The sequence below is a fragment of the Trachemys scripta genome, chromosome 12 (assembly GCF_013100865.1).
Source record: "Trachemys scripta elegans isolate TJP31775 chromosome 12, CAS_Tse_1.0, whole genome shotgun sequence".
NCBI classification, from domain to species: domain Eukaryota; kingdom Metazoa; phylum Chordata; order Testudines; family Emydidae; genus Trachemys; species Trachemys scripta.
Genome location: NC_048309.1, coordinates 23,370,484 through 23,394,479, shown reverse-complemented (window position 1 = coordinate 23,394,479; position 23,996 = coordinate 23,370,484). Strand labels below are relative to the sequence as shown.

Sequence of the window (23,996 nt, the reverse complement as noted above, 5' to 3'; positions counted from 1 at the left end):
AATGATACATATTCTTTAAATACCTTCATGGAACTGCTGCGTGGATTTACACTCTGTTAAAAAAGATAGCTTTGGGGTATTTGGGAATGTTGCACTAATGTCTGCAAATGCACTTTTTAAAAGTTAACTGTACTATCAAAAAACCTTTCATTCTTCCTCCTTGAATGGTCTGAATAAGAGCTAACAAACTATCAGAGCTTTATATTGCTTTAATAATAGAGAAAGATTTAAACAGACATTTTGGCACTGGTTGTAGATTCTGAGCTTTGCTGCCTGTTGCACGACTTGCAAAATTATGTATTTATTCCAGGCTGATTGCCTTCACTCCGTAAGCATTTTGGAAGGATAAAAGATGATGTTTTAAAGCTGATTGAATTGGGTGAATTGCTCCTTCACACTGCAAAGCCTGGTATAACACATTAACATGGCTAGAGAAAGAAAGAGTGCTTACTGCATGGATGGGCAAGGACTCTGACTTCATCCACAGCTATGAACCCCGGATGTCCCTTCAAAGACACGGATTCAAATATCACCTGAAACACAGTGAGAAAAGCCTTTCTTACAAACACTAGCTGCAGGAATCATTTTAACGTTTGCCCCCTCCCGCCCAACCCAAGTGCCTGAATCATTCAGGATTCTCCGATTCTGTCATTCTTGGTGAGGACTAAAGACCTGCTCAGGTGTGTGCACGCATATCAAGATGCTTTCTCAACTAGGTTTTGCACTGAATTTCAACTCCATTTGGTACAGAAATTGCTAGAGATTTATGATAACCTAATTTACCTCATTACCAGGAACAGAGAACCCTTTGTCAGTCTTTTATTTGGAATAAAGACCCACCTGAGCTGAAATTCATTGCCGATCTGAGGCCCACTGTGGGAAGTCATTAGAAGAGGGGGATGTTATTTAGTCTGGAGAAGAGTAGAGTGAGGGGGGATTTGATAGCAGCCTTCAACTACCTGAAGGGAGGTTCCAAAGAGGATGGAGCTAGGCTATTCTCAGTGGTGGCAGATGACAGAACAAGGAGTAATGGTCTCAAGTTGCAGTGCGGGAGGTCTAGGTTGGATATTAGGAAGCACTATTTCACTAGGAGGGTGGTGAAGCACTGGAATGCGTTACCTAGGGAGATGGTGGAATCTCCATCCTTAGAGGTTTTTAAGGCCCAGCTTGACAAAGCTTTGGCTGGGATGATTTAGTTGCTGTTGATCCTGCTTTGAGCAGAGGATTGGACCTCCTGAGGTCTCTTCCAACCCTAATATTCTATGATTCTATGAACCTGTTACAGATCCTAGTAAGTGGCCCCTCATTACTACACACTAGGACAGATGTGAGGGGAATCCAACCCACTGTGGTCTGGATTGCCAGGGTTGTTTTAAGTCCCTGGATCCTGAACAGAGTCCATCCACTTCCCCAATCTCGGGGTCCCTAGACTTACTCTCAGGGCACAGATCTGCTGTCTGGAAGTCCACCCTGAGAACTGGAACCTCATCTGGGAACAGAAGTCACCCCTCAGGCTCCCTCATACTTAAAACACACCCTCTCCCAGAACTCCACCCCAAAGCTGTGAAACTTCTGGGTTGTGTAGGTATGCAGCAGTTCTGAAGCAGTCAACACACTTACTCCTTGCACAGAGTCTAATACATTTGCTCTTTTATACTTCAGCCTGTAAAGCACAAGAATACAGATCATACACAACAACAAGCCTCTTAAACCACATAGTCCCTCACTAGCTCACCCTTCTGTTGTAAGCCCTTGGGGGACCATCTGGGTCCAGGAAGGCAGATAGACAGAGCATTCCATGCCTTATTCAGGCTGTTCCATACTGACTGGTCTCTCTCTCATGCTGTATCATGAATGCCTCTGTGTTTGTGGATCTACCATTGCAGACAGACAATGTGGGTGCTTAGGGCTCAGTGACCCTATTCAGATGCAGATACCTGGGAACAATGGGTGACCTGAAGCCTTGGAAATCCAGTCCAGTTTATTCCTCAGAAGGTAGCAAAGAGGCCAGGAGCAATGGAAACTTACCAGGACAAAAGAGGCCCAATGACCAGGAGGGGTTTATTTAATTTATTCAGGCTGTTCCATACTGACTGGTCTCTCTCCCTCATGGATTCCTTCACCCAGCTTGCAGGACCTTGCTCTCTCCTGATCCATGCTTCCTCTTCCTGTATGGCTTCCCTATTCCTGTGTGTTTCTCTATTTAAACCCCTCCTGGTCATTGGGCCTCTTTTGTCCTGGTAAGTTTCCATTGCTCCTGGCCTCTTTGCTACCTTCTGAGGAATAAACTGGACTGGATTTCCAAGGCTTCAGGTCACCCATTGTTCCCAGGTATCTGCATCTGAATAGGGTCACTGAGCCCTAAGCACCCACATTGTCTGTCTGCAATGGTAGATCCACAAACACAGAGGCATTCATGATACAGCAGTTTTTTAAAATACAATATCACCATTTCAACCAGAATTCATAAATGGTGCAGAATCCCAATTAAGACACAGGACACAGTTGACACCTTGTCTTTCATATGTCCCACAGCTGGGGAATTCAGGAATTTCTCAGGAGCCAGATCCCCCCATGTAACCACAAGCCCTGCATGGATTGTTTTGGAGGAAGAAACTGGTTTGGCTTACAATACAATACAATATCTGTGCAAGCAAGACAGCTGTAAAATCACAGCAATGCACCCCAGTCTCCAGTTGCTGGATTTCAAGAAGAGTCTTCTATACAGGGTAGTTTCTACCCTTCCTGAATCAAACCAACAGAAATGGAGAATGAAATACTGTTCTAAAAAAATATGATATGTAGTATCTCTACACATACTGTATGTCATTTTTTTAAAATCTATCCTCATGGAGGAAAGGATATATTCAGAAGAGCTGTTTAAGAGTGCCATATCATATGTCAGTGAACATGCCTAAGCAATTTGGGGCTGCACACACAAGGAAATCAAGTTACACAGCAGAGCAATAATGGTCTTTTGCTGTAACCCGGAGAATGCTCCTGGAATACTGTTCTCAGTTTTGGGCACCTCATTATCAGAGAAGAATAGACAGACTAGGAGCTCAGAGAAAAATCTCAAGGAAAGAAAAACAAGCCAATGCAATATTTTAGAGAGAAGAACTGAATATGTGCAATTTGTGTAATAAAACGCTAAAGGATGCGGGTGGACAGCACGGAACTGCTTGGACATATTATTTGGATGGTGCAAACAACAAGGATAAGGAGAAATTTAGCATGGTATGACTGGGATAAAGATAAAGGAAAATGCAGGCTGAATATCAGTGGCCGCTCAGCTGGCTCTCTGCACAGAGCTAAATTTCACCCACAGAGAAGATTTTTATTGATAGAAAGATAAATTACCCCATTTGGTCAATACTTGGTCTCTTTGCACTGGCAACACCCAAGACAGTCAATTAAAGCAAATAGTCAATGGGCTTTCTGTAATCAAATAGGGTTGGTTTGTGTTGCATCTGGGCTTCCAAAACTTTATTTCTACTCCAGTTTGTCTACCTCCTTTTTTTATGGAAGAAAACACTCAAATTGTACTACTCCTAGTACACCAAGAACACACAAAAATTAGACCTTTTGAAATAAAAGTCCTGAAAAGACAGATTCAGCAAATGCATTGGAAATTGTGTGAAATATAAGAACAAAGGGGGCAAAAGATTTAAGATAAGGAAAGGTCAAGAACTGAATAAAATCAGGAATGGAATTTAAATACAGAGGAGAATAGTTAAGGAATAAACTACCCAAGGTACAGCAGCAACAGGATAAATTGGTAACACCAGTTACTGAAGAGTTAGGCAAATATTAGAGAGAAAACCACATGCTGGGGTTACACATGCAGCTTTGAAAACGGAAAGACACCTACTTGCTTTCTAGTGCTATAGTGTCATGTAATGGAACCTCTTGCTTACGCTCTTTAAAATGAGCAAGTCGTTTGAGAAACACAGTGCAGCGATCAGGAAGATAACTCGAGAAATTACTGCTGCAGCTCCTTTCAAACTTAGGTTGCAAACTGTAACCTTAATATTGTTTTAATTTTTGAATACACGAGGAAGGAAGGTTCTTCTGGAAAATAGTCTGCCCAAAAGGCATCTTAAACCATGTTATCAGCTTCCATACCTTCCACTCAAGGAAATTTCTTCAGAGCCCAGACTTCTCACCTCCAAGAGAACTCTTCTGAGAAGGATTAGGCATTGCCCTTAACTATCAGTAGCTGGCAAAAGCAAATGCTAGACCACAGAAGTTTCTGTTCACTATTGTTGACTATTCAATGTGTAATGTCCTTTATGGCATAGTGGACTGACACTGGACTGAGACAGATGGCTCAGGGCAACCACTGCTGAGTTAGTAGATGAAAATCAGCCCCACACATTCTGCCCTCGGCCCCATGTTTTCCACCCCTCTCAATGTTCTGAATCTGCAGAACAGTAGTAGGCAAGCCGTCTCTCTCTCTGCCTGCCTGCCACCCTGCACTCTTCATGCTCTAATTTCTTCCTTCAATCCAAGTTCACAGAACTTCCTTCTCCCTTTGCATTGCACTGACCTAGACCCCCAGCACCATGACAGCAGACCAGATTTTCCGGGAGGCAGAGAATTGGGGCCCAGGGCCTGGAGGCAGCTGAGATGTATGCTAATTTAAAGGCCCAATTCTATATATGTAACACTTTTATGTTTGACTCCTTACTCATTCTGAAAGTTGCAGATTTTGGCCCTTAATACTGTTTTGCATTTAACAGACCGCTCAAAGCTTAACATAGAAACAGACAAAATGCAAAGCTTTACACTTTCGGAACCTTCTTAAACGCCTTTGAGAATAGTAAAATCCAAGCCCTTTCATGTTTCTTTCCCAACAAACAACCCTTACATGTTGCTGCTACTTTACACAAACAGTGTCTGTGCTAGCAAAGTAGCCTGGTTCATCTGTTGTACAACAACTGTTTTCTTAAGGCACAGATCAATAATGTTCCTTGCTGTACATCACACTAGCTTTTACTGGCAGACTCCAGTACTGCGCTTGGTGCATTCTGGAGCTTAGCTCATCTTTATGGCACGCAATAATTCAGTGATTACATGTATAAACTCTCTCCCAGTCCTCCTACGGCTTTTCCTCACTATGCTAAACACCTATTCAGGCTGGGAATCCAAGTGTGACAAATTCTGGGGTAGCCATTATAAATCTCCACCATCCATATATATATGTCTCAACAGAATGCCTTTATAACTGGATAACTCATGTGAATCTTGTTCAGGATTGCCAGCATTGCAAACATGACCTCAGGAAATTGGCTTGGTTACCAGTATTTAGATAGCCAGACTCTCTATAGCTTTGAGTAGTAGCTGAAGCTTCCTGGGAGGGTCAGGCACAAGGCAGATGCTTCTGGAAATGTATTTCTTAACAGTGGGATTTTGAAAAGCATCTAGAGGAGTTAGATGCCCAATTTCCCAGCCTAATAACACAACACTGTTCCTGCTGATGACTCTGGAGCCGCATCTGTGCATCAAGAACATCCTCCACATTTTGTCCAACACAAATTCCATGTTTTGATGTGGAGACAAATTTTCCTGGTTGTCCATTACTTTTTAAACACTATCTTAAGAGTTCATTGTGAAACACTGGACATGCTTTCAGGCCTCAGTGAATCAGTCTGCATTTCCCTGGCATGCACTACTAGATTAAAATTGACAGTAGGGTGGAAAGGCTTTTAAAACAAGGAATATTTCTATGGCTCAGGATCAAGATGTGCCACTTACTGACAATTGGGAGATGAGGAGCCCACCAACATCTAGGTACCCAGATTACAGCCATCTTTGAGCTCAGTCTGCCTGTAGCCTTAGGTATTCCATGAGGTCACCAAGAAGAGTGAATGGGGACAAAGTTTCTCGCTTCCTCCTTTTAAGTACACAAATTTCTCTCAGTCTAGTCTCCATTGTCTTGGCTGAAGTAACAAGACCTGGGATGACCATTGGTCTATAGGCCATCAGACGGAGACAGTTTATACAGTTAGAGACTGGTGAGTCTCTGAGGTTTAAAAGCCACCCTGAGAAGAATGGAAGTTTGAGCAGAGTGGGAACGTCTGGAAGGACCAACCACCAAAAAAGGACAAGAACCAAAGTGCTTTCAGCTGGAAGGGAAGAAGCCACCATGGTTCAGATTTAAAAAAAAAAAAAACATCCCATCCAGTTATTAAAAGCAAGGGGGAAAAGAAAGTACACTCAGCTGTGGAATGTTATCTACAGTAATTCCTACCCCATTTGTGCCTCTGATCAGCAATTTATGTATCTCTCCTACAATGTGTAGTGGGCAATTCCTTGCCATTCCTTTTTGTCTCTGATAGAACGGTAAAAGTGTCCTGCATGAAAAGAAAGTGCACTCATTTACTGAATTAAGACCAAGAAAGTGCATAGAAAGGAGTTTGGAACAGGCCACATAATGGTGCAGTAAACAGGTGGCTGCAAAATTAATGTAGTAAAATATAATTGAAACCTTCAACTATAATGAGTTTCTCCTGGAAAAGTCAGCAAGAGCCCAAGCATGGCATGCACATTCCTAATAAAGTTTCACTTCACTTAGCCCCTAAAGTGGCATATTAGTGTTTCTGCGTAAATAAAATTGCAGTGGTCCCTTTGCACAGCACAGCTACTCCCTGATCTCACAAAGCCAGCTGACTCCCAACTCCCAGACAGCACTGCAGCTGCTCTCTACATCTGCCTCCCTTCTTTGGATGAACAGTTTCTTCAATCTAAATAGTCCTGAACCATCCGCCTCCCTTCTTCCTCTAGGGAACCATTCCAGAAGAGTAGAGTGCTACCTGCACTGGAGTATATAGAATTTATCTGCTGCTTAAAAATAGTCCTCTTGGTGTGAAATCCGGCTTAGCTAACTGAAGCCCAGCCTCTGTTTGGGAAAGACTAATAATGAGACAACTACTATGACATTCCAACCACATCTGGACTTGATCGACATTTCTAACATCTTTCACCCAGGCAACTCTCTGATGTCACTGAAAAAACCCTGATTAACAGCTGATGACGTCCTGCTGTCAGCAAACAAAAAATCATGGTAAACTACATTCAGTCCCCCCAGTAGCCCTGGATACACTCAGATGTTGGCACCAAGACAGTAGCTCCTGGTGGGGATGCTCTTGAATGAGTGCTCAGCACTATATGAAAGGGCCATGGTCCAGATTAGGCTACTGTCACGTGCTCCTACTTGAGTGAAATTGATTCAGGAAATTGAATAGCAGCAGAATGAGACTGTCCACTTGCTCCTTGTGCTAGGAGTGCCCACTGTTATGTCCACAATGTGCCCAATCTGCATGGAATGCCGGAAGGTCAAAGCATGTAGTTTCAGTTCAGGATTGGTATATGAAGCACCTCACAGTCTAAGACTTAAGAAACTTGACTATTCTTCCCTAGCTCTAATTCCCTGCCCATTTAAGGCTGACTGCTGGGAAGGGTCTGTTCTTACGCGTTTCAGAAACCAGGACTGGGACAGGATGCAATGGGTTTGCTGCTCTTAGTCCTGTTCCCAGTAGACAGGTATCCATACCACAGAAATCACCATCATCGGCACTCACTGGAATTCAGATGGGCTAACTTTCATTCAACATTCCCTCCAGTCTGAAAGGGGCCTGGGCTTTTAAACTAGCAGGACTATCAATCTTGGTGGGAGCTGGCACAGTTCCAGCGGATGTAGTTCTGACCTTCCTCCCGCTCTTGGGGAAAGGGAGAAGAGCTTGAGACACCAGAGAGGAAGTTACTCTAAGACTCAGGGAAGGAGTCAGCTAGACAGCAGAGGCAAAACTGTGCCACAAGCAGCCCTTACTCTAAACGTATTCCACTTTATTTAGCAAGCTTACAAGATGGCAAAAATCGATCCAAAGATGCCCTATTAGATGCCAGGCGGCTGGTGTTAAGTTCAACTCAGTAACTCCAACAGGGGAAGGGAGGACTCAGGAGAAAAAGCAAACAGATGAAGAGCCCACTCAGATTAGGAATCTGGGCCAAGCTTTCAAAAACAGAGCAACCGCCCAAATGCAAAGGTGAGTGAACAAATGTCAAGCGCTCTTGCTCATGCAGTCAGTTGGGTGCATGGGCAAACTGGGTTAAGTATGTGCAGATAGTTACTTAAATGTCTAGATAAATGTGCATGTATATTTACCCAATTTTATGCAGAGCCATGGTAAATGCAGGTGGAAGGGTTTACACATCCTATTCTCAGAACACATCAGTGCTGACCAACAACTGGTTCAATAAAGCCCTCCCTCCAGAAGCTGAAAGCCTTCTAGAAGCATGAGTGTTGAAGAAATTCATGGAGAATAGGTCCATCAATGGCTATTAGCCAGGATGGGCAGTAACGGTGTCCCTACCCTCTGTTTGCCAGAAGCTAGGAATGAGCAACAGAGGATGGATCACTTGATGATTACCTGTTCTGTTCATTCCCTCTGGGGCATCTGGCAGTGGCCACTGTCAGAAGACAGGATACTGGGCTGGATGGACCTTTGGTCTGACTCAGTAGGGCCATTCTTATGTTCTTAAGAAAGCAGCATGCTTCAACATGCCTGGAGGCTCCCACCATACAAAATCACCACACACAAGGCCAGTTCTAAAACTAAGACTCTTTACTTGTATAAGCACCACTCATAAGAGGATATCAAAGCATGTCAGCTATCAGCAAAGGAAGCCTCACAGCACTAATTGGGGAGGTGTTTACCCCATTTTACAGATGGGGAAACTGAGGCAGGGAGGTTGCCCCAAAGAGATTCAGAAAGAGACCCAGAAGCAGAGGCAGGATCAGAATCCAGGAATCCTGTCCCTCAGTCAGACAGCTAGAATAAACTTCCTTTTGCCAGCAGGTCCCATAAATCTTTCCCCTCATGTCTTCATGCAGTGTTGCAGAGTTTTGTCTCCTCTAGTGCCCCTTTAGGCCATCTGCCTTTATATGCCAGTCAGCTCTCCAGCTGAAAAGTGGATATTTCAGTTCACTTCCAAGGTGACAAAATGACCAGGTGTAGTCCCAAAGATTCATTAACTATCCTCTGGGCCCTGTGCTCATCCCCTTGCCTTTCTCCAGCTCTGCTATTGAGTATTGCTCAGCCAAGCTCAAGTCTTCCTGAGGCCTCTAGCACCTTACCCCTCCACGGGAGTGAGCAAGCCAATCAGCCAGCAGCTCCTCTCTTCTTGACTCTCAACCTATTTGTAAGGCCGAGATGCCTGTTATTACCTGATCCTTCCTTAGTTCCACCTCTCCTGACTGACAAGGAACTACCTCATTACCACCCAGGTGAAGTGAATGATGAACTGGAACTTCAACCCTTTCTTGCCTGTGATGGGGTGAGAGCTCATGACATATTGTAACAATTGTTCCAATATTGTACAGGAAAAAAACTTAAGTATTGTTATTTCAGAACTAACATTCATGACCTCCTTGACTAACAATAGCCCAGCCCCAAACTCAGAGCAACAGAGCAAATCTTTGGTGGAGGAAATATTACAAAAACATACCTGATAAAAGTGTGGCCAGAATGTACTGATGGCAAGCTCTGCCTTCACCCAACCTTCAGTAACAATCCCCGACACATTCCAGATGGGGTTGCCCTGTGGTCCACCGTTAACCTTCACGTAGACATTCAACGAGCCAGGGCTGGAGCGGTCTCTGCTAGACAGGTAGTAGTGAAAGTCGATGCAGTGAGTGTCATTTTCCTTCAAGGTGGGCAATAGCAAGTGAGCTTTCTGCCCAGATGCCCGTCCAGAGCTATTCACCATCATGAAGGAACCTAGAGAGAAAGAAGGGAAAAGGGGAAGGGAAGAGAAGAGGGTTTTTGGTTTGGGTTTTTCAGAGCAATTGTAACAGAAAAGTAAATGATTCTACATGATCCGCAGCAGTCAGAAAACAAAACGTTCATTTCATGGAGCTGAAGCCTCCTATTTTATGGATATTAAACTTACCCGATAGAGATTCAAGTAGATTTTGGGCCTGCTAACACCAGAGTATTATAAAAGTTCTTATTTTTGAATTTTCTTCTGTCAATTTCATTTTATATAACAGGGCAGGAAAATATTCCTTCCGAGTTAAAATTAACATACATCTTTTTGTTCCATGCTTCATGTATAGAGATTTACCAAATTCATGGCCATGAAAAACTCATCATGGACCATGAAATATGGACTCCCCCATGAAATCTGGCAATTATAAGGGGGTCACGGTATTGCCACCCTTACTTCTGCGCTGCCTTCAGAGCTGGGCTGCTGGAAAGCAGCCACTGCTGGCTGGGCACCCAGCTCTAAAAGCAGCGCCACCGCCAGCAGCAGCACAGAAGTGAGGGTGGCAATGCCACGACCCCCCTACAATAGCCCTGCGAACCCCCCACAACTTCCTTTTGGGTCGGAACCTCCCCCCCATTACAGAACTGTGAAATTTCAGGTTTAAATATCTGAAACTGTGAAATTTAAGATTTTTGAAATCCTATGAACATGAAATTTACCAGAATGGACCATGAATTTGGTAGTGCCATATTCATGTAGTAACCAGCCCTACACGATGTGTGTACACCCTTGCATACCTGGCTCCCCCTATGGCATGCCCAATATAAAGGGATGCAGTGGGTGAGGCCCCCAATTGCCATAAGTCAGTGTAGCACCGTTGCAGACCTGTGCCAGCTTACGCCAGCACAAGATCCAACCCAACATCTCTGTATAGTAAGCCTCTAAACACTCCCCTGCATTAACAGCACCCCCAGTTGCCAAAGTCCAGCAGAATTAAACGCGTGAGTGTAACAGTGACATCCCAGCTAGAAACAATGCAATAAGGACCATTAAACCACTTGTGGGAGGAACTGGACACAAGTGGCATTCAGAGTGAAAATCCTGGAGTGGGAGGTGGTATAAGATTAGAAGGGATTCATGAGTTTGTTTACCCTGGAGCTTACCTTATATAAACCACAGCAGTGGGTGTTGAGGAACTCACAGCTTGCTACACCAAGCATTTTATTTTGAGACACGTTGGTTTTAAACTTGTCTCTTCACAGATGCATCAAGGTGACAAAACACATTAGCAATGAGAAAGCCGTTAAGGGAGTTATTTGGTTCGATTCTATTCAAAGAATCGGCTTTCGGTGTGGGCACAGGCAGGAAAATTGGGGAAAAAAAGTATTGAGAGGAGGGAAAAAAATCTCTGTGTTTCAGCAGCCAGGCATGATAATTTTTAATCAAACGCAACCCTCTTGACATTCTCAGTTCCGATACTGCTGCCAAGTCATGCTACAAATGTATTTCTCTGCTGGCCTCTTGCAGTTCACAGAAGATTGAGTTTGGAAAGGCTCACTTCAGTTCTAACCTATAGAAGTTCCCTTTTCCTTTCTAATCCACGCTGCAGCAGTGTGACAGACACCCAGATGCGCCAGATAAACATTTTGATCAAATCTGCTCAGTGAACAGCCATATGCTATAATTTTTTATCAACGGACACTGGCAGCATTCCCCCACAAAATCCTTTCCCCCCCCCCCCCGCCATGTTCATACGTGCCCTCTCTCTCTCTCTCTCTCTAAATAAAGGATCAAGAGAGGCAAAGATGCAGAAGGAAGTAAGTCTTTTATACTAAAGGGGGAAAAAAAGTCTCTTGGGACTTTAGGAAATTCAGCCACAATGTAAGTAAAGATGAGAAAACAACTGCACTGAGCAACAAGAAAAAACTGACAGGCAGATCCTTTCAGGGCCATTCTAACCTACATCTCAAGGTGGTAGAAATAGAAATGGATGTTACCCAAGAAAACTTCAAATTCAAGCACCCTTGGACTTTCAGAAACTTTAGATCTGAATCCAAACTTTGCAGCGGATCCCTCTCTGTAATAGGAAGACCATGCCAAAGCACAAGGTCAAATGCTGGGATTTTAAAAAGCATTCACTGTTGACCCAGTTCTGCTCCCACCAAATATAATAGTAAACAGGCTGGATAAAAATCCATAATTAAAAAAAATCAAATGTTTTTTATTTAAATCGGATTTTTTTATTTAAATTGGATTTTTTTGATAAAATGCTTTTTGAGGAAAAAACCTATCTAAAGATCGTTTTAATTAAGATACATTATAGCTCAAAGATATCTCATCATGAAATAGGGATTATAAATTCTAATTCTATAGTATGAGACAATCTATTCATGTAATGTTTAAGAAAAGTTTTGTAAATGTGTTCCAATAGTTCATGGATTAGGGACCCAATTTTATGGGGTTCCAGGGGCTTCTGTACAGATTATTTAGGTTAATCTTTCTATCTACCCAATGGGATTCAGTGCTCAGTCTAGAAGATACCATCAGAGATCCTTAGTTTTACAGTTCTCAAACTGTGGATTTGTGTCTCCAGAGATAACATGCTTGTTAACAGCAAAAAATGTTTTCAAATAAATAAACAAACAATATATAGAGGTGAGAAATAACAGACCTCAGCTCTATTGTCCCTCAGCAAATTTGTGTACACAGAGTCAATCCCTTACCTCTCTCTAAAAGTGCAAAGTTTCAAAAAGTTCAAAGAATAGAAGATTGTTGGGGGCGGAATAGATCTGGACAAGGAGCAGAAGTCTGGAGATAAATGTGAGAAGGGAGGGACAGGCAGTAGTAACAAAAGTGAAACTGATTGAGCAACATACTCTAGAAGTCTTGAGGTCTTTCTGAGTGTAGCCTTCATTGATTTGAGATCTACCATACCATTCTCTCACTAGAAGGGAAAACGTATAATGTCAGCAGTCCATAAAAGAGACCCAATTTGGGAATATTTTAATGAAGTTGTCTACCTGTGGGTAAAACAGGCATGCATGCAAAATGCAAAACAGTGCAACAAAGAAATGCAAGGCTTGGTTACCCGAATGAAACAACATCATGAGAAGTGTTCTTTCTCAGGAGGAAGCTGTGCTGAAAATGATGAAAGGAACATGTCTGAACATGCAGGATCTTCAGGTTGGTAAACTTTTTTATTTCATACTTTTCTTAGGGACTATGCCTGTCTTCTTTCTGGACTATTCTTAAATTCTCATGTTTGAGCAACAAACATAGTTGTTACTCTGTGGTACTATCATTTTAGGTGCAGTTGTGATAAAAAATAAATAGCTGAAATAGGCAGATCTTCCTTTTACAATTTCACTTTTACAGTTGTACTGAGTGTCAGTGAATGCAATGAGTAATACTAAATGAGCAATATGGTAATAATAATTAAATAACTGCATTGGCTTATTTTGTTTAGGAGAATCCATCCTCAACATACAGGATTCTGAAGACTATCCACCTTCAAGATCACCATCGTTTTCTATAGTTTCAGAGTTATCTGCCAAAGATAGTGTTTCAGTCACATCATGTATGTCACATAGCCATAGTATATCACCTGTAGCAAAAAGAAAAAAAAAATCTCCATCATCCAGAAACAACCATAGATAAGTTTGTGATAAGAACCAGCAGATTACAAAAAGAGGTAATTGATGAAAAAATTGACTGGTTTGTTTATGCAACAAACTCTTCTTTCCATATGATTGAGAACCCACGCTTCATTAACATGGTTCAGTCATTAAAACCAGGATACAGTCCACCCAACAGAGCAGATGTCACAGGCAAATTGCTGGATAAAGTGTATGAAAGAGAAATTGAGCAGTATGCAAAAGATCTAGAGGATGAAATTGTTAAGCTGAGTCTTGATGGGTGGAGCAATGTCCACAATGCTCCTGTTGTATGTGCTTGTGTGACGACAGAAGAAGGGAATGTCTTCCTTACAGAAACAATTGACACATCAGGAAATGCACACACAGCAGAATACTTACAAAAAGTAGCAGTAAAACCTATAACAAACTGTGAAAAAAAAGTAAATGTCTAGTACGCAGCTTGGTCACAGACAATGCTGCAAATGTATCCAAGATGAGAAGAAATTTAGAAGAGAGTCTCAAGCTAATAATATACGGTTGCAGTGCTCATTTGATGCACCTTCTAGCCTATAGACTTCAGTGTTGCAGAAATAAAGGCTAATATTGTTGAAATGGCAAAATACTTCCATAACAACCACTTTGTAGAAAAAGTGGGAGGAACCAAGCTCACTCTCCCACAAGACATGTGATGGAACTCATTAGTGGACTGTTTTGAGCAGTATATCAAGAATTGGCCTAACTTGATGATAGTTTGTGAAAAAAATCATGAAAAAATAGATGGCACTGTCACAGCCAAAGTTCTCAACATTGGGCTTAAGAGAAATGCTATACACATGCTGAGTACCCTGAAGCTTATTTCTGTAGCCTTGAACAAAGTGCAGGGAAATAGCTATTTTATTGCTGACGCTGTTGAAATTTGGAAGGAACTGAGTGAGATCTTAAAAAGAGAAATAGTCAATGACAGAGTTAAATTACAAGCATTTAAAAAAAAATGAATGGGACAAGCACTATCTCCAGCTCATTTTCTTGCAAATATTCTCAATACTCGGTACCAGGGTCAAACCTTAACTGCTGAAGAAGAGGAGTTGGCTATGCCATGGACATCCAGCAATCATCCCTCCATAATGCCAAATATTATAAACTTCAGAGCTAAGGGTGAATCATTCAAGAAATATACGTTTGCTGATGATGTTTTAAAGAAAGTCATACCAGTGAACTGGTGGAAATCACTTAAGCACTTGGATTCAGAGACTGTTGAAGTGATAATCTCACTTTTAACAGCAGCAGCTTCTTCTGCCGGTGTAGAAAGAATATTTTCTTCCTTTGGACTAATTCATTCCAAATTGAGAAATCATTTGGGACCTGAAAAAGCAGGAAAGCTTGTTTTTCTTTTCCAGATTATGAACAAATAGGAAAATGAAGGCAAAGATGACTGAGTTAGCTGCAGAAACTAATATTTTAAGTTTCTCGTGTTTACCTGGCTGACATAGCCGATTTAATTTTTTTTTAATATTTCATTTAACTATTTTAGTTAAAAACAATTTTAACAAAAACAAACCTGATTTTAAAAACTTGAACATTTGACTAAATTCAAAAATTCATATGCTTGTTTTATTAAAATATTATATGTTTGCTGTTGAAGAAAAAAATCCAGAATACATAACATTGTTGTTTTAGTTAAATAAAACAATTTAAATGTCTGTCTGGTGATGTTCTCCTCCTAATACAGCATGGCAAGAAAATCCTCCAAATAGCAAAGATTAACTTGTTGAATTAGAGATAGTCCACCTCCCAATGGCTTCATAAATATCTGCTTCAATTATCTTTGGTAAATGAAATAACCAAACAATCATTCATTTTCTGATATAGCTATAAAACTAATCTGAAAAGTTTTCAAAATAAATCACTTAAAAATGTATAGTGTGTATCTTCTAAAAATGAAACCTACATCTATCTCTGAGTTGTGACGAATATATATTAAGGTTATAGCAACCAACAATAATGCACTTTTATGTAGAAATCCATGATTAATTTGAGTCTTCCTGAGTAGTGATTTAAATCATGATTTAAATCAATTTGATTTAAATCATATCCACCCTGAGAGTAAATCTCTCATTGACTGAAATGAGAGCAGAATGAAGCCAATGCTGAATCCCTTTGAAAATCCCACTCAAACAATCCTATATTTGGGGAAGTTTAAACCTGGATTCAAGCTTCGTGACTTGGGCTCATCCATCGTTAGGAGACATGACACTGATCAGAGGTCAGAGAAACATAGAAGGAACTAACATGTAGAACATACAAGCCACATTGTTCAACAAATCATTGAAAGACATACAGCAACAGCTATAAAAACCATAGCTAAAAATGGTAGTAATCTTTGGTAAAACTGGCAAGTGTTTGTTTTGTTTTTTTAACTTGACCACTGTATATTTGGTTGTGAAAAATAAAAATCATACCCACCCACACTCCCAGTTTTCTACTTTCTTGTGGGAAATTAAACATCTTAAGACAGCAACAAAAAATGCGTGTGAACTGTACACCAAGAGCTCAAGAAAAAGTTTTGTGTGTGGTGCAAAAGAACATGTCTTCATACTTATCGTACTCAAGAGTGTTTCTTAAACCAGCTTGAACTTAATTTAGTATTCTTTGATCAACAGGTTATCTTAAACAATATATTACTGTTACTGCTAGTGTCCTGAAAAATCACAAAATGAATCTGTTATATTCAGATCAGTCAAGAACAAGTAGGAAAGGAAGGTGGTAAATGAAATGATTTTTAAAAAATCCACTAGAATGACAATGAACATAAACACTGAACACTGTTTCATAGTTAACAACTATACCACTGAAAATTGGTGAATTAAACAATGAAGTGCTCTCTAGCTGGCCATAAAATTCAAAAAAAATTCCCCCCTTGGTGCATAATGATGCCTTGATAAGCCTCCTATTATTGATGCATCTGCAACGTATATCCTCTTTGCAGAGCTGAAATGCTACTATGTAGCAGATGGTGGCTATTGTGTTTACACATCAGCACTTTATGATTGCATTTTCTCACGTCTGCAGTAAAAAGAAAGCAGTAATTGAGTTTTTAATGGCTTTGCACACTGTTCATTAAGATTACATGAGTGTGTTCTGACAAGTGACAGCTGAAGAAATGAGCCACTGACAGCCCCTCGTGATCACCAGAGTAAGACCTCCATTAATGCCATTTCACTGCTGGTTTTGTACAATCACGCTGTTTAGAAGTGAAAAATATTGCCGTCATTAAAGAATGAGTGCAAAATAAACGGAACACTGTCAAACTGCTTGACTGCAAAGTCTGACCTTAAAGTTGTTATAATCCAATGGCTAATGTTCTTTGTAGGGTCAAATTCAATCCCTGAACACATGAATGTACCTTCCAATAGCACCAGCAGAAGCTCTATGCACACACTCCCGGGCAGAATTTTGCCCCAAACCATTTCAAACAGCAAAAAAAGCACACCACAATGTGAAATTAAAAGACAAAACACTTGAAATAGAACCTACACATATACAACGTTTTGTCCTGCATCAGTAGCCAACAGGTCTGCAGCACTAGCATCAATGATGTGCATGTAGGGTATAAAAAGAGCAATGCTAATTTCAAATCCGATCAGAAAGTGGGGGGGTGGGGGAAGCTATGTTTGTCCAACTGGATAGGAAAGTTAAATATTTTTGGAAAGATAGTTATTTTAAATATTCTAATAGGGAATAACAACACTATCAACAGATGAGAATGAATATGCATGTGTGGGGTTTGCAAGGGAATATGTATAGGAGAAAGTGTGTTCTAAAATTTGATGGTAATTTTACACAAGAAAGTGCGGCAGGCTTGTAATGTGGGGGCTGAGGATAATGTGAAAAATAGAGTAAGGTTAAGGGAAACAGGGATGTAGGTTGTTATTCGGAAAAACATTCCTCCCAACATGTGGGCATATGTAAAAATATTGAACAGCAACAACTTGGGCCAATGCCCATGATGAGAGGGGAGGAGAAAGGGGGACAACTGTACTGTGGCCCTCAGCTCAAAACATGGGTCACATCTGTGTAAATAAAATTAAATGGGAGGAGTAGGGCCCCGAATTTCTCTCAATACACCCGATAAACAGTATGGACTCAAATGTCACCTGTGCCTCCTCCCATCAAAATTCTCCCACCATCCAAACTAAGCCACTCTTTCCCTCTAACAAAGAAGTCTGGAGGAACAAATTGACCTTGTGACATGATCTGGAAGTTAACACTAGTGAAGGAAAGTATGAACTGCAGTACATTTCTTCTACCCCAAAGTAGAGCAAACCAAACAGGTATTTTAATCTGCCCTGGTTATTGAGGCAAATACTCATACCTTTTTAGGTATGTGCTTCAAATGCCATGCTGTTTGCACATATCTTAGTAGGGCACACAGTTACAATATCGTCATTTAAGAAACAGTCTATGGTGAGCATGATGACACATGGTATTGGATAATGAAAATAATCTGCAGGGTGTAGTAAAAAAACAGTTTAGAACTTGTGCACCTTTGTGCATATCCTCAGAAATCTGCTCCCTTCTGGCTGAGGGGACTGAAGACAGGTGTGCACATAGAAATTAAAGTTATTTGAGACATTTCTTACAGTTACTATTCCCTTGTCAATTGTTAGGGCAAAAACAGGCCCATGTGTTTTATTTGGCAAGCATGCATTTTATTGAACTAGTCAAGTAGTAAAAAAACTAGAGTCACAAACATTTCCATGCATATAAACAGCAACTTCAGTTCATTTGGATTCATGGGGTCATATTCATTCATTTGGATGACTTCCAGATAGTCACACAAGAAATTTAAGGAGTATCATAATTTTAGAAAACAATTATTCTTGTGTAAATTTATACCATGAAAAGTGTTATTCATTTTTTTCCTGTTCCAGAAATTCTATCAGGAAGCAGGAATTGATACCATATTACTTAAATTACCAACCCTATGATACAGATATCTGAACTAAATATTTGAAGAAAGTAAGGATTATTTCATAATTTGTTAGCCAAAAAATAAAAAAAAGAGACAACTATTTGTACCAGTTCCAGTTTGCACACCAGTGTCCTTTGGGGGCGGGGGGGGGGGGGGGGGGGAGAATGTCCGCAGCTTTCTTGCCTTATAAAAACCCAAAGAATTATGGGATGCAATACCCAGAACTAGGAATGAAGATTTCCCCCCAGTTTCCTAATTGTGAGCCATAGACTTTTTCAGTAGATTCTGCTGCTTGTGCAATAGCTGACTGCAGAAATTTTCAATGACATCCCAGGACTAGACAATGGTAAATCACAGGTATTATTAAACTATACTCCTTTTTTTAAATGGTTTCCAAGGGTTGGATAATGGTGGCCCGCAGATACTGTTAGATTATCAGCATCTTTCAATGGTTTCCACCCAACTGATAGTTTCCCTTCACTAAGTCTTGAACTAAATAATGTCTAGTGCAGGGGGTCTGTCGGCACCATGGGCAAGAATAACCAGACAGAAAGAACAAGCATTACTGTCACTAGCTAGAAGTGTACAATGGGACACAAAAGAGGATGAGTATTCAGATAAGTCAGTTTGACAGATTTCCTGTGATCCAGCATGTGGATGTTCTCAAAGGCTTTCCACAGATGGGAATGACTTACTGTGACCAAAGGGAACACCAAGCATTGTCAATGACAATATAAAGTAGGTATTATCCATTCCAAAAGCACGAAATCATGGGCATTCTTAATGACAGAATGGTGTGGTTGAGGCACAGGACTTGCAGCCTGGAGACCCGGACTCACTTTTTGATTGACAGATTTTCTGGAAGAAGTGGTTTATGTGATGTGTGCTCCAAAACATTTCCTTGCTTTTCTGCTCTAAGACACACTTGACAACGTGAGGCCTGTCTGGATCAGGCCCTACATTTCTATAGCCTAGTTTTCTTATCTATACAATGGAGCTGTGGCTCTACCTCACATGGAGAGAGTTCTGAGCCTTACTAAAATAAAATGCGAGTTGTGTGGAAATCCTCAAGTGAAAAGTATTTATCTTTTACTGTTACAACATCCAGGCAATACTAGAGATTGTGTTTCCAGTAGTATTTACCTAGGATAGACAGCACTATTGGTTGACATTTGTGGTGTAAGGCAAATGTGTAATATCAAGGTCTAACATGGTAATAATTTTATCAGTGACATTGAAGGGTAGCTCTAAAGAAAATAAAAGTGAAGTTTAAAGGCAGAAATATCAACAGGAAGCACGTGGGCAAGCTCTGGTGCCTAGTTAAAGATGGCAGAAGCAAAGTAGCTAGGATATTCAGCACTGGAAGAGCTTGCCCTCTGATGTGTGCTACCATTCAGTGAATACCCTAGGATGTCACTAATGGCCTCATCTCAATGTACATGTGTAGCTTCCATTAGGATTCATGCAGATGATCTATTCATATAGGGTTTAGTTCACCGCTGAAGAGAGGGCCAGCCCACAACTATTCATAAACTCCCCAAAATGGCTTGTGATGGCCCTCTGTCGAGGGGTGAATGTCACTTGCACCACACAAAATCCTGAAAGGTGCTGAGTATCTGCAAGGATGTCGGACTTCAATTTGAACAATATCTGACTCAAAGTCAATGAAAAAATTCCACCCTGACTTCAGCAGTGCAGGTTCAGAGCCAATGTGAGTCACTAATCAGCACATATCAACCCTGTCCAACAACAGGAATGCATGCCCATGTACAGGATTGCCTTCTTTGTCCATATAAATGATCTAATGCATCTGAGCATGTCTGAGAATAATATTTGTTTGGACAACACTCTTCCTCCCACTCACCACCTCACACATATTCCTTGATTTGCAAAACAAAGTTTACAGCCCAACAAGTCTCAGAAGAGGGTTCAATAATACTAAGTCCTGCCTTGAGTGCAGGGGGCTGAATTAGAAGACCTCTCAAGGTCCCTTCCAGTCCTACGATTCTCTGAATAGTTCCAATACTCAAATAGCTAATAGTACTGGCTACCACTCAGCATATGCTAAGGTTTCCATAGGCACCAGATATATCTAGTCCTTATCTTCTCCCTCTCTCTTCACTGCAAGTCTCTCCTCTATACCACAGCAATAAGAATGGGGTTTACTGAAAGAGCTCCAATGGGTAGCTGGAATGACCAATAATTCTACCGATCTCAGCAATGAAGAACTTTTAAATAAAGCTCTGCTGCACTCACTAAGTGCAGTTAATGGTACCCTGGTCACGAAGGAACTGTACTTTGACTGTCTTTACTTCAGATTGATAAATATAGTGCTAAAGAGAGGCTTACATAATAGACTAATGTCTTCATTAGCCAAGGACCTATTCCAATCTATCAGGTAAAGTATCCTTATTATAAAAAAACATAGTCTCCTTCTACCCAATAGACCAGAACAGCTTAGTAGCTTATAGATTAGTGGTGCTTTAAAAAAGGATAAAGTGCATACTGAACCATGAAAGTCCTGAGCAGTTTTGTTGCTATTTGATCCCAGTAGGTAAACAGTTATTTGCCTTATCAATCACTTTCTTAATATTTTATGCTGCCTAAATAGTTTTTTTTAAAATTCACACAACAAAAACTACATTTAAATATTGTCCAGGTGATGAAACCATCAAGCAAACAAAATATTGGAACTGTGGCCCTCATCCTGCAAAAAACTTACACGTATAAGCACACACTTAACTTTAGAGACATTACAAGTTCCATTAAAGTCAGTGGGCTATTCACATGCTTAGCACATTTAAGTGCTTTGTTGAACCTGGGCCATAAAAGGTAGGCTGACACAAGTGAGATGGATAAGTATTGACTCAGTCTCCTTTCACAGCTTCTGACAATCCATAGCTCCATAATAATTATGTGTAAGTTTTTGGATGTTTAGTTGGAAAGATGATTCAAAAGAGTGACTTATTTCCTTTGGTTATCTGTATTACCTGCCCTAAACTGTTGTGTAGTGCCATGGTGGAAAACACCAGCTGACAGCACAAGTGGCAGCATTTCAGTGGTTGGTGAAGTGATTGCTTTGTGTACATACCCAGCAGAATATGGACTGTGAAAATTTTAGGACATTTGAGATCAAAATACTCAAATAGTGCTGTGGTGAGCTCAATATAAAGATAAGATGCTATAGTAACATCCAGTTTATATGACAAATCATTAACTATAAAGAATTAGTTAATAAAAAGTGGCCTTTAAAGGCACTGTTAATTTTGGTTAAAGAAACAAATTACTTAATCTATTTTAATACTTCGAGGTTAAAGTTGATTTTAAAAATCTATGCTCACTGTTTTGTTGAGCTTCCCTTTTTCATTTTCCACAACTTAAATGATGAAAATAAGTCTATTAAGATTCACTGTTTATAAGCAATTCGTACTCAAATTCAGTTTTAAGTTCTTGTTCACTAGAAGAATTTTCTACAATGCTGGTGTGTCAGATAGTGCACTGGAATGTTTAGTTGTTGAGCAAACTGTGTTTCTTAGAATTTCTCTCTCCTCCCAAAGTTCCAGGAAAACATGGTTACCTTATTACTGACTTTACATTTAATAAAAACAAATTCAAAACTGAAGTTGTGCAGCTATATTAGACCTGACACTATCCATAAAGGTTGTAATAATTTGTACTCTGAAGTACAGGAATACCTCAAAAGTAGCCATTAGTGATAGAGGATGCCTACCAGAGGTGGATTGTGGTGCAAATTTTACCTTATATTTGTTTAAGATCCTGTGACAGTGGAAAATACAACAGCCGGACTGCAATTTGTTCAGTTCCCAAGTTCTTGTCAACATATTGGACCTCCTTTAGAAAGTCAGACTAAAATGGAATGAGTACTTTAATGATAAAATTGCAGATTTCTCAGGTATTTTTACATATTTGTTGCTATTTTGAGGAGTTACATTTATGAGTCCACTTACCCTTGCAAAATGCTCAAATCTGTCTTATACTGGAGCACTTTATACGGTTTATACAAAATACTGGATGAATTCTTACCTTTTATGTTTGTGACAGGAAAGCGTATTAAACATGGCAAAAGGAAACTATAGCAGGCCAAGTCTCATAAAAGGAAACAGATTTTACCTCTTAAATCTGATTCAGATTTTGCAGCTATGGGTCACTGATATTTTACCACATTAAACAGAACAGCACAAAGGCCCAAAATTCAAAATGAAGAGGGGGTGCTATACATCAAAGTGTCCAAATCAGGGTCTCAACTCTGCTGAGCTCCGTTAAAGCGAAAGTGGGCCAAAGCATTATCTCAGTCGCCCTTGAAGTCAGTTGTGCTTTCTGAATTTACAACAGCGTAAGAGAGAACAGCATTTGGCTCAAGGAAGACAGAGCTCTCATCCATCACCTTTAGTAGTCTGTAGAACAAGCCACCTCACAACATGACATGACTAGCAAATTCTTCAGAGAAGCAACCCAGGGCCGCAAAAGCAGAGGCTAAAGCAGGCCAGGTAGGGTTACCATACATCCGGATTTTCCCGGACATGTCTGGCTTTTTGGGCCTCAAATCCCCATCTGGGAGGAAATCCCAAAAAGCCGGACATGTCCGGGAAAATAGGGAGGGAGGGGTCGTGTTGCTCGGCCGGGGGCCGGAGCCGCTGGGGCCAGGGCAGACCAGAGCCGCTCAACCGGAACCAGGACCAGCACCCCAGGGCCCGAGCCGAGCCGGGTGGGAGATGCAGGGGCCAGAGCCTCTTGGCCTGGGCTGGCCGGCCACTGGAGGGAGCCGCTCGGCCGGGGGGGCCAGACTGGACTGGGCCGCACCGCGCCCCGCCCCAGCCCCAGCTTACCTGCTGCCTCCCTGTTTCAGGCTTCCTGCGAACATTTGATTCGCAGGGGGGCAGAGCGTTCAGGGGAGGGGGCAGAGTTGGGGCGGGGACTTTGGGGAAGGGGCGGAGTTGGGGCAGGGCTGGGGCCCCGTGGAGTGTCCTCATTTTTTTAAATTAAAATATGGTAACCCTAAGGCCAGGGCTACTTGCATTGCAAAATCATGAGAGGAAGACGCTTCCTTAGTACTTGCTCACATATTTACCAGCTCTGATCAGTGCTACCAATTCCTCATCCTGATAAGGAAAATCACTTTTTTTAAAAATAAGAGACTAAGCCAATGTTGCCATCGTGTTTGTTTTTTCCCCGCTAACAACAATCAATCATTTAGCAATAGGCTTAAGCCCTTAAAAATATTAATTTATATCCCTTAACTTTTTTATCATTTTTTAAAAATCTATTCAGTTGTAAATGATCATATAAATCCATTATCATTCATATATCCAATTGCTATCTACATACATGTCTATTACTTTCTTGAATCCTGCTACCTACATTTAATCAGTGAAAACTGGGAGCAATAAATTCCAAAGGGGTTATGTATGTGCCATGAAAAAGTATTTTCTTTAGCTAGCTTTAAATTTGTAGCCTTTCAGATCCATGGTCTATCCCCTTGTTTTAGAGTAACAGCCGTGTTAGTCTGTATCCGCAAAAAGAAGAACAGGAGTACTTGTGGCACCTTAGAGACTAACAAATTTATTAGAGCATAAGCTTTCGTGGACTACAGCCCACTT

General features: G+C 40.9%; 1 protein-coding gene across 5 annotated transcripts in view; it reads right to left on the bottom strand.

Annotated features, from left to right (window-relative positions):
* The window catches only part of PTPRT (protein tyrosine phosphatase receptor type T), a 707,111-nt gene that overhangs the window by 441,446 nt on the left and 241,669 nt on the right, over positions 1-23,996 (bottom strand). For all 5 annotated transcript variants that reach the window (XM_034787359.1, XM_034787363.1, XM_034787360.1 and 2 more), the window contains exons 3-4: positions 9,511-9,782; positions 452-533 (exon numbers count right to left, since the gene is read on the bottom strand). In XM_034787359.1, coding sequence (XP_034643250.1) covers positions 452-533; positions 9,511-9,782 — 354 coding nt within the window. The remainder of the gene's footprint in view (positions 1-451; positions 534-9,510; positions 9,783-23,996) is intronic.